The sequence below is a fragment of the Arvicola amphibius genome, chromosome X (assembly GCF_903992535.2).
Source record: "Arvicola amphibius chromosome X, mArvAmp1.2, whole genome shotgun sequence".
NCBI classification, from domain to species: Eukaryota; Metazoa; Chordata; class Mammalia; order Rodentia; family Cricetidae; genus Arvicola; species Arvicola amphibius.
In genome coordinates, this window is record NC_052065.1 from 117,325,031 (window position 1) to 117,337,146 (window position 12,116).

At 43.8% G+C, this 12,116-nt stretch overlaps 1 protein-coding gene across 2 annotated transcripts in view; it reads right to left on the reverse strand.

Annotated features, from left to right (window-relative positions):
- Nucleotides 1–6,925: 6,925 nt before the first annotated feature.
- Hs6st2 (heparan sulfate 6-O-sulfotransferase 2) overlaps nucleotides 6,926–12,116 on the reverse strand; it is a 277,086-nt gene continuing 271,895 nt past the window's right edge. For both annotated transcript variants that reach the window (XM_038317325.1, XM_038317323.1), the window contains one exon: nucleotides 6,926–7,811. In XM_038317325.1, the coding sequence (XP_038173253.1) occupies nucleotides 6,926–7,811 (886 nt within the window). The remainder of the gene's footprint in view (nucleotides 7,812–12,116) is intronic.

The window sequence follows — 12,116 nt, forward strand, 5'->3', positions numbered from 1 at the left end:
ATGTTATTGAGTATATAGATTACTTTTTGTTTTTTATTTTTATTTATTTTTTATTATTATTACTTAAAAAATACCAATCCAAATTCCCACTCCCTCTTCTCCTCCCACACCCTCCCCTCTCCCTCCACAGACCCTCCAACCCACCCCTCCGACTCTAAGGGAGTGCCATGCACCCCACCCTGGGGAAAGTCCAAGGCCCTCCCTACTACATCTAGGTTGAGCAAGGTTTACATCCAAAGAGAATAGGATCCCATGAAGCCGGTATATGCAGTAGAGACACACCCCAGTGTCACTATCAGTGGCCCCTCAGTCTGCCCCAGATGTCAACCCCCTCTATTGGGGCTTGGTTGTTCCCATGCTCATTCACTCCCAGTCCAGTTGGAGTTGGTGAGCTCCCATTAGCTCAGGCAAACTGTCTCAGTGGATGACCCCCTCATGGTCTTGAATTTCTTGCTCATATTCTCACTCCTTCCACTCTTCAACTGGATCTTGGAAGCTCAGTCCAGTGCTCCAATGTGGGTCTCTGCCTCTGTTTCCATCTGTTGTTGGACAGAGGTTCTATGGTGATGTTTAAGATAATCATCAGTCTGACTACAGGGTAAGGTCAGTTCAGATACCCTCTCCTCTGTTGCTTAAGGTCTTAGCTGGGGTCATCCCTGTGGGTTCTTGGACATTTTTCTAGAGCCAGGTTTCTTGCTAACTCAATGGCTCCCTCAATCAAAATATCTCTTTCCTTGCTCTCATATCTGTCCTTCCTCCATCTCGACTATCCCATTCCCTCAAGTTCTCTTCAACCCCCCTTCTCCCCTTCCTTCTACCCCTACCCCCACTCCCAAATTTTTGTCTGATTTCAATTTCCAGGTGGGTCTATAGATGCTTTCCTTTGGGTTCACCTTATTACTTAGTATCTCTAGGATCCTGAACTATAGGCTCGTTGCCCTTCGTTTATGACTAGTAGCCACTTATGAGTGAGTACATACCATATTCGTTTTGGGGGGGACTGGGTTACCTCACTCAGGGTAATGTTTTCTAATTCTGTCCATCTGCATGCAAAATTCAAGATGTCATTATTTTTTAGTGATGAGTAGTACTCTAATGTGTAGATGTGCCAGCATGAGTATATAGATTACATTTTTATATGAGTATATTTTTATCATTTTGGAGAGCGTGCATCACTCTCCACCCTAGGATGACCTGTAACTCACTTATTATATTGATTAGCCTTGAACTTTCAGCAATCCTCATGTCTCTGCCCCCCCCCCAGTGCAGACATAACAGGGATAAGTCACCATGTCCAGCAAAAGAGTTGTTTTTATTTAAGTGACAATAGAACATTGTCTATGTTTTTGCTTTCTTGCAAAATTTTCACTTTTTATACTAATAGTTTTATTCATTTCTCCCAGAGAGTGCTGAGGACAGAATTCAGGCCCTTGGGCATTCTAGGTAAGAGCTATACTGCTAGGCTACCTTACAGCCTGGTGTTTTCAAATCTCGACCTCAGAAGACAGGGACATTGGGCAGCCACTTAACCTTCATGCTGCAAGCAGTAATAATAACTCTATTGACAAGTATATACAAAGCTGGCTGTACCTGTTACTATTGCAAATGTGTTGTAGATTGTTACTCCAATTCATGCAAGGAATGTCTGACGTGTTGGCTATTGCTTTCTCTGTTGGTAGAGAAGGAGCTAGAAACACTAAGATATTCACGACTCATCCAGATATTAGAGCTGGAATTTGGGGGAGAGCTTAGGACCAAACCCAGGCAGTATGTGGCTGAAACCTTTGATCTCAACCCATAACATCCACTGTAGTCCCAGTTGGGAAGGAAAATCATGAGACATGGGTGAGCTTCAAGAAAAGGGAATTGAGTAAGAGTGAGAACAAACTCATTTCCATCATTTTATAAGTATTGCTTATGGAGGAGAGGAAAGAGAAAGAAGAGGGAGGGGAGGGGAGAAGAGAAGATGATGCAGGGGAGGGGATTTCAATGTGATTAGGACCAAGAGAGCTGCAGAGTGGTGATTTCACTGTTGTGCTTACTCGAGTACTTACAGATAGTTTAATTCTTAAAAGCACACGCCCAAACTGATTCCCCTCCCCCCTCTCAGAACTGGTACACATGTTGCGAGCATCTGACCCAGCTGAAGACCTGCGTGTTTGTTCCTACTGCTTGACACAATACTTGGCTTCAATGGCTTCAGCTGTGAGAGTAAAGATCTGCTTCTCCCCACTCTTGGGCCCCAGGTGCCACCGCAGCTTAGGCAGCATGACCTCTGACTCACTCCTCTGTTCTCTTAGAGTCTGGGAAACCCTGCTAAGTTTTCAATACATCGGGAATTTGGACTTGCTCTACAGCTCCAGGGTCAATCAACTTCTTGTTCAGAGGGCAAGAAAATAAACATTCCAAGCTCCAGAGCTCCATTTTAACGACCCCCGCTGCTGTAGATTAGAAGCAGCCTGAGAAAACAAAGAAATGATTGTGCTATGTTCCAGTAACACATTAATTTCTCCTTAAGGTTGCGGGCATTCGAGCATCTGTGAAAGTCTGAGGGCCGCACGAGGCTACGTTTGTGTCGAAAGTCAAATTCCTTCAGCGAAGTGTCAAGATATTTCCTCCTCCCCCTGTAAACCATCAGAAATCCAAGCTCCCGGTGGCAACGTTGGGGGTCAGCACATCCTTGGTGTTTGTTATCATTCTCCTGAAGCACTCTGTCTTTGTTTAGTTCAATTCCCAGTGAAGAAAAGAGGGAAGAAGATCCCAGCTAACCATTGCACTATTCTCTCCCTTCCCCACGCATTAGCGTCAGGGGCCATGCTGTTAGGGCAATGCCAGAAAGAAATAAGTTACACGCCCGTGGGCAGCCAGCAGTGTCCCATAGTTCCCTTGTTCCAAACCTGTGGTGCTGTGCTTTCTGCCTTCTTTTCATCCCCATGAAAGAAAATCATTCTCCACTTCAATTCCACCCCGATCCTATTTTGCTATAACTCCGAATGTGTGAGAGTTTGAACACCACCACCCCCCCCCCCAAGACTCAGGTGGTAGGCCATGAGGTCTCTGGCTGCTCCTGGTGTTGTTTTAGGCACTGTGGGATATTTGAGAGGAGCGGCCCAGCTGAGGAAGTGAGGAGCAGCCGCTGTGAACCCTGAGGTTTATAGGCTGGCCCTGGTTTCGTGTCCCATCTCCATTTCCTGGGTGTGGGGATGTAAGCAAGTAACCTCACAGCCCTGCCACCAGGATGGAATGTACCCTCAAAGCACAAATGAAAAGAATGTCCTCCCTCCTTTACATTGTACCTTTAAGGTCACAGTCAAGGTGAAACTAACTAACTCACAGGGAGGTTTGATGGGGAAGCTCAGACCACGCCCCCTCAGAGGCTCTCAAGCCTCAGGTGGGCAACTAGGTTAATCAGTCATTTCTTCATTTCAACTCTACCTCCAGGCTCAGATAGCCCATTTTCTCAGGACACAATTTCCCTTGGTGTCTTGAAGTTACATACAGTCTGGGAGACTTGCGTGTTTTCCGCTTCAGTGAGTATTACCCTGCTCTTTAATGGTATCCATTCCTCTCAAGAAAAACATAGAGCTAACTTTTATCTACTAAATGGTGTGGTGTAAAGACAAATGTCTCCCATAGTTTCGCATATTTGAACCCTTGGTCTGAATTGGTGGCGTTGTCTGGAGCAGGTATAGGTGGTGTGGCCTTGCTGGAGGAAGTATGCCATTAGAAGAAAGCTTTGAGATTCAAAGCCTCTCACCATTTCTAGTTTTCTCTCTCTGCTTCTTGCTTGCCACTGAAGATGTACCTCAGCGTCCTGCTCTAGCTACCAGGCCTGTTGCGTGCTGTCATGCCTCTCCACCATGAAGGACGTGTCCCTCTAGAATTGTAAGTCCGAGCAAATGCTTCTAAAAGTTAGGGTTTTATAAATCATAGCAATAAAAATTTAACTAATATACCAAGCAGTTTCCAGTTTAGTCCTTCAGATACCCCATTCCCAGGAGGCATGGTGGCCTTCATATAATGGAGACCTTTAGTTTACCATTTTTCTGTGATGCTAGGATTGGAAACCGGGGACTTATCTGAGCTGTACTCCAAGTCTGGTCTCCTGGGTTACTGTTCAAAAGTTGGTATGAAAAACTTCACAAGAACAGTTTGTAAGCAGAGGATGCTAACAGTCACTGAACCTGTAGATTTTTCCCCTTGAATCCCTTGCAATGGATATTTAAATTCTCTTTGAGAAAGAGCTAGCACAAATCATGTCTACCCATAGTCCTAACCCCAAAGATTTGGGGGGGGGGGATGTGTATGCCAAATATAATTAGAGCAAACTGTCGTCAAAGCCAAAATGTTAACATTTACCTTTAACCTCTTTCTTGTGGCTAAAAGGAAGAGGTAGGCAATTAAGAGTGTTTCTCCTTTTTGCATCCCACTACATGTGAAAGCACCGACTATAATAACCTTTAAATTAAAACACGGGTAGATTTCATTTGCATGGCAAACCTTGTATTTCACGGACAGTTTTGGTTTAATCAAATCATGGCCTCCAAGGAGGAAGCATCACAAATTAAAGCCATTTTGGCAAAAAAGGAGTAGAATGGACCATCTTCTTTTCATCCTTTGCTGTCAAGTGTAAAGAAAAGCACTGTCTGAGCAAAGATCCCAGTTCTGGTTTGCTTATGACGTCACAGGGTTTAGTGGCTGTAAACCTTGAAATCATGAGATCGTTCAAAACTTGCAGTTGAAACTTTATTTCACATCTATTGTTAAATTACACAAAATCAGTGAACGGCTTGTAAAGCTACACCACTGAACAGATGTTTACAGTTTGAAATCGTGGGATTTACACGATGATGGCAAAATGTCTATTTATACCATTCTCTATATACAGTAATCAGTAGAGACAGAGAAAACGCACTTAATCTCTGCAAACCATGCACACCACAGCAATAACACAGATTTTGTTTTCTGTAATGAGCTTTTCCACTGGCTCAGACTTCGTCCTGCTTTCCAACACTGTCAGTTTTAAGAGCAAACATTTTCAATTAGAACTAAAGAAACTGAAATATCATAGTGATCTACAGAATATTTTAAGAACACAATGTACACCAAATAGGTTTATCCTAAAACACTTTGACTTCAAGATGTGCTTTTAAAACTTCCTTCCAGTTTTTAAGGTATCATAATTCTCAACACTGCAATACCACAAAACAAAAGCTCAGAGTCAAGAAAATCCCTTTAGACCTAGACACTCAACTTCTTGTCCAACTTGTGGCCATATTATTACAGATGACACCAGGTTATGCACTTGGGCAGCCTGTGCTACATATGACTTCTAAGCATGTCCCTCTTGAAAACAAATGCCACTTCTAGTCACTGTGTTTGGATGAAAGCCAAGGGATTAATGTAAGTTCTTAGAAGTGTAGCAGCAACCATGAAGCGGAAATTGCCAAGCAGTATGATGTTTAACAACACAGCGGGGACATAATTCTTCCTTTGTACAATTTGCAACAGATACCATCAATGTGCAATTACACAGACTTACACTACCAAACTATCCTCAACTTGTATGTTCTTGAAACTTAGCTTCACTGCAGAATATTCTTCACTTCTGAGTTTTCATAAATAAAAACCTGGTAAAAGTGGTAACCCCAGGTATCCAGAGGCAGCTTTTGGTATTATTGAGTAACTCTGGCTATCTTAATGTTCTAATTTAGTACCATTGTCTTTGAAAAAAATTTACTCTCGTTATTGTGTACAAATCTTTCAACACAAACAGAACCATGGGCCAGAAATAGCCAGCCAAACTGGAAACAGTACAACAAACAAAATAAAAAACAGTTCACATTCATGTTCAGTTCAATTTGAGCAAGAATAGTAAGTTCAGCAATATTTAGAGACACACTCTTCTGCTTGAGAGTTTCTTTTTAAGGGACTTACTACACAGACACTGATAAGACAATTCTATAGAAAGTCCTGACTTTAATCCAGGATTAAATACCACAAGAGATTTTAGCAACACACCATTTAGATGATGAAGGAAAATTCTATACATGGATTCATTTGGAATGAGCACAACTTGAAGAAGCATTAAAGTGAATGAGAAGCAGCGCCAAAAATATTGAAATTGTTGAAATTACAGTGCCCTGAAACCATCTGGAAACTGGATCTTTCCATTGGTATTCCACTTGGAAAAAATGCTTTGTAAATATGAGATATACCCTGTTTAAAACCTTTTAATCAGCAGAAGGTAGAAAAATTTTAAATTTTAAACATCTGTTAAATTACAAGACACGAATCCCAATCTATTTGAAAAGCCATATTTTTACATAAAGCCACCCACATTTAAGTGAGAAATTGTTTACTTTCTACAGTTTGGCAAAATTTATCATCAGTTGTTCTCCTGTTTAAATAGACTCCTTGTTAAAACAAGAAGGAAAGGGAAGGTTTGAGTGTCTTAGTCTGTTCATGTTTTTTGCTTATACTTCCCTCTGGCAGGCGGGCGGCGGGGCGGGGGGGGGTGGCTTTCAAAATTGGGTTTTAACAGAGTATCCGGAATCATTGAAAATCTGATTCTTAGCCATAAGTTTAAATGGCCACATTTCGTGTTTTCTTTGTGTCTCCATACCTAATTTAAGACCTTCTTAAAATATCTAAACTGCAATTTCTGGTGAGTCTGGTTTGGCTCTTGGATTGCAGAAATAGTTCATCCCTAAAAAAGACAATTTAATTACACACTGAGATTTGCTTTAGCCACACACGGTGTAACACTGAATCAAAAGGCAACTGTAAAGGCAATATCTACACTTGGTTTTTGAACTTCCAATGAAGGAAGCAGGGTGTGTTTGGACATTTCCATCTTGTTAGATACACACCATCTTTTTGGTGGTGCTTGGGGAAGCAGTGTGCACACCCCTTCCCGAGCCAGTTAGCGCCATGTCTCTACGCTGCCTATGTAGTCGTTGGTGCCGTTGCTGCTGCTGCCATCCCTCTGCTTGTGGCCTGAGCCCTGCTTCTGACTTCCCCGGTTCTCCTTCTGGATCAAATTGGGATTGAAATTCCGAGTCAGATTCTGACTCAGCCTCTGAGTCAGGTTCTGATTTGGGTTGGGATTTGGATTCTGACTCAGATTCTGACCTGGACTCTGGTTCTGACCCTGACTCTGACTCTGGAAATGGGTCTGAAGGAACCTTCCCTTCAGAAACTTGCGCTGCTCCTGACGCTTCCGCCTGGCATCCTGATGCTCCTTCTGCCTCATGAACTGATACCTTTGCAGAAAGAGGTCTTTCGCAAAGCCATACAACTCCATATCCAGAAAATTCAGTCTCTCAATACGCTTTTGGATTTCCTCATTGATCTCTACGCTAGAGGCCCTAGTGGTATTGTATTGGGTAAACGGCGAGATAAAGTTCATGTTGAAGGTCTTCTCAAACAGGTACTGGGTCTTGCGCTGAAACTCGGTGAGGCCAAAGAATGCCATGTGCTTCAGATTGGACTTGGCGCTTTCCAGAAGGATCTTGTTTCTTTGCTTTTCCGGCATGACAGAGAGGTTGTAGCAGCCCACTAGAGTCAGGTCAGACAGCATGCGCACTTGGCGGTTGTTGGCCAGATTATAGGGACAGTCCATGAACTCTTTGAGAGGGCAGCCAGACCAGTCATCCCCGCTGTAGCAGCTGGGCAGTTCTTCAGAGGTCGGGGGCCTTCCATCACAGACATGCAGGGATGCTTTCCATGTCGCCCCTCTCTGGACATGCCTCCATTCACTCAAGTACCGGGACACTGGATCTCGGAGGATGGTGATGTAGTGGAAATTCCTATGGGCAAAGCATAAGGAGCAACAGTCAGAAGTGCAGCCGACATGAGCGCCGTCGGGAAGGTGGGTGGCCTGTGATGCTCATGGCCACTAAGGAATGCAGCAGAGGAACGACAGAGATCTGGTAGCATTTGTTCTGCAAACTGTGTTGTGGTCCCCTCTCTACAGCCAACTAGCATGACCACAGAGCAAATTCATTTATCCAACCTCCTGACACTGTATCCACAGCAGGCATAAAAGTGTTAGACTCTGGATAACAACTTTGCTGTGTTTTACCCTCCTTTGTTCTCTTCCCAATGGCCCTATTGGCCCAGTACGCAACCATTTTATTTTATACGCTAAACCCCTAAACCCTTATTAAACAAATAACAAAATGAAGACTCAGCTGAAGCAAATGACTCATGGAAGTGAAACGGAGTTGAGAAGGGAGGTAAAATTCTAACATTTCTTTATGAACAATGCACAAGCCCTTTTCCAATAACCTGGTCTAATCTGGAAATGCTATGGAAAAAAGAAAATCACACCAAAATTATTTGACATGATACTCTCCATTCTGGATATTACCAGACTATTATGGCTCATACATAAAAGAAATGGAATGTAGAGGCCGGCAGAGCATCGGGGTCTCCAGAAATAAACACAGTGGTTAGTACGGTCTAAAGTAGGCATGTAGCTGCCAACGCCATATATGCAAGCATCTACCTCTGTTTACACAGTACCATTCCCAGGATAGGAAAGTTAACTCTGTCAGTTCCCAAATATTCTTTTTCTTTATTCACTGAACAACTACACAAATAGAACGAGTGTGGAAGCTTTGCTGGATGGCTGTCTTTCCTTTTGAGTCACAAATAGATAAAGTTCTCTACACAGAGAGCAGTGTAGTAGACATTTAAATTTACTGGCTGACACACTCAAACCCATACATAGTACGTACACACTCGTAGCCCACAACCCAGCTACATCAAGGTCCATGTGGTTAGGCATAATCAAATAGAGAATTTCCCCTGCAATTGTGCTTTTGCTGAGACAGGAATTGTCATTCAATACAGTAGATGAGAGATAAGGTTGTTCGAAAGGTATATTTGTGATAAAAAAAAATCAACAATAAAGACTGAGTATATTTCTTAAAGGAAACTCAAGGAATGGCTTACAACTTTTCTGATTTTGCCATTTCCACCTGAAGGAACTGTGGATATTCTGAGAGAGCACCAGGGAGGACCTTCTCAACTACCTGGACTATTCAACGTTCAACAAGCAAAGGTTTCTCCCAACTCCGACTCGGGGCCTTCTGCCTTCTCAGTGGTTCCTAGGTTCTAGCCTCTGTGTTTTAATCATGTGGCATCCACGGCTAGTTTTGCCTTCCATTCATCCCTTTGTTCATTCACAACATATTTATGGAGCAAACCACAAGGCAAGATTTTAGCAGCAATTAGCCTGATTGTTAGAAAGTAAAGAAATCTATTTAATCCAGCGACACATTTGGATTAACCTTTTAACCAGTTTCTGCAGGCATGCATTGTAATGGGGACTCTTGGGCAGGGGGGTGAGGTATAATGAAGTCACCTTCATGCATAGCTGACAGCCCTCCCATCCTAATTTGTTTTGCTGGTTTAAGTCTACAGTGACATCTTCTGGCAAATCGGAGTGCACCGCCGTGCAAGCTTGGGGCTTTCCTGCTCCCCGGACTTAAACTTTCAGACCAGGTATAGTCAACTGCCAAGGTTAGGGGGTCAATCACTGTTTTATAAGCACCACTCACACACAAAAGGAGGAAACAAGGAGTGACTGAGACCTCTCCAAGGTCCTTGAATTCTGCAGGGGGTAATCCAACATAGCTCTGACCAAATGTCACCTGCATGAAATGATGACATGGCAGTGGGCACAGTCTCAGTTTTCACACTGTAGTATTCTCACTGCCACACACACACACACACACACACACACACACACACTACCACACACCATAACACACACACACACACACTACCACCATACCATAACACACACACACACACTCTACCACCACACCATAACACACACACACACACACTCTACCACCACACCATAACCACACACTACACACACACACTCTACCACCAACCATAACACACACACACACACTCTACCACCACACCATAACACACACACATACACACACACACTCTACCACCACACCATAACACACACGCACACTACCACACACCATAACACACACACACACACACACCACCTACCACCACACCATAACACACACACACACACTCTACCACCACACCATAACACACAGACATACACACACACACTCTACCACCACACCAATAACACACACGCACACTACCACCACACCATAACACACACACACACACTCTACCACCACACCATAACACACACACACACACACACACACACTACACACACACACTCTACCACCACACCCTAACACCACACACACACACACTCTACCACCACACCATAACACACACGCACACTACCACCACACCATAACACACACACACACACACTCTACCACCACACAATAACACACACACACACACACACACACACACACACACACACCTCCCGTGATATATAGCTACATAGATTCAGGTCGCAAAAAACTGGAGATTATGTTAATAGCTCCACCCTTCCAGGGAAAACCGTCTCAGGGACCTAGATGGGCTCAATTGGGAGCACCTGATGCTGCTGAAAAGACGACCCAAATGGCGCAAAAGAAGATGTGCTGATGGACTGGTCTTCAGTGTTCCTTGGCCCCTGCAGTTACCTTGTGTGCTGGAGAGTGGGAAAATAAGTGAACAGAATCTACTGGGGTCTGGAAAGAGGGCTCATTTGAGAAGGCGGTTGCCTTGCAAACATGAGGACCTAGGTTCTGATCCCCAGAATCCACATAAAGAGTCAAGTGTACAGCATGTATCTGTAATTCCAGAACTGCAGAGACAGAAATGGGTGGAAACATGGAATTCACTGGCCAGTCAGATGAGCTCAATCAATGAGCTCCGGGTTTAGAGAGAGCCCCTGTCTCAAAAGTAAGGTGGATAATCATGAACACAATGGCCCTTTTGGAGGCCACGCCAAACCACTGATATTGCAAACAGAATTGTTCTACGTTTTCATTTACTTATTTGTGTGTGTGTGTGTGTGTGTGTGCGCGTGCATGTGTGTGTACTCTAAACACAAGTATACATTGTGCCTGCGTGGAAGTCAGAGGACAATTTTCAGGAGGCCATTCTATCCTTCTACAGTGTGGGCTCTAGGGATCAAACTCAGGTTACTAGACTTGTCAGTAAGGTCCTTTACCCCCAAGCTGTCTTGCTGGTCCTAGGTGGGTCAGCCTTAGGCTGCCTTGTGCCATTAGAGGCACCATGGGCACACAGGTGCGCTGAAAGATCAGGCATTCCATTAACCCAGGAAATGGCTGAGTTTTGAAACTCAGCCTGCTCATCCTGGATGGGGGTAGGTTGCTTGTGACTTTGCTCAATTTCTTCCTTTGAAAGGAAGCCCAAGCCTTTCAAAAAATGCATCTGGGTTCTGATTATATCCCCCAGTACTTGGGGCACACTTTCTTCTTGGCCACGTCTGCATCCAGGCACTGATTAAAATAGAACAAAATATTGCAGGTCTGTGGCATTTGCTAGAAACCTCCCTGCAGATTGGTATCAGCCCAACTGGTACTGTGAAACAGACTGGTTTAATTTCCAAAGAGCAAGGCAAGCTCATCCCCAGGAAAATCATACACAGTTGGTTTCACGCGGCAAGACTTGGACAGCATTGTCTTGCGACCAAACGTGTCATTTAATTAAAATGAACAGGTTTCGCATTGTGAAATTAGACTCATGACTCTCTTATCAGTTTCCTGGGTTAATGGGATGCCTGATCGTTTAGTGCACCTGTATGCCCATGGTGCCTCTACTGGCACCGGACAGCCCAAGGCTAGCCACCTTCTTTTGCAGGACAGCTGCTCTCCAGGTGGCCCTGGATTAACCCAACCTTTTCCTGTTTCTCGCAGGCAGCTTTTGAGATTACTGCAGAATGTGCTTGGAATGCACGTTCTAAGTATTTTGAGATAAGAAGGAATGGCCTGAAACAGCCCCCATCTTGCTTCTGTCCTTCCTAAGGAACAAAACATCTGGAGTTAGGGAGGACCTGCCCAGACTTTGTTCCTTTGCCCTAAAAGCGCAATGCACTTCAAACATTTTTAAAGAGATATATAGTTTCTAAGATAAAAAAAAAGTGGGGGTCTTTTACTGTGGTCTAAGTGCAGTACAAATACTTAATTTTTTATGACAGG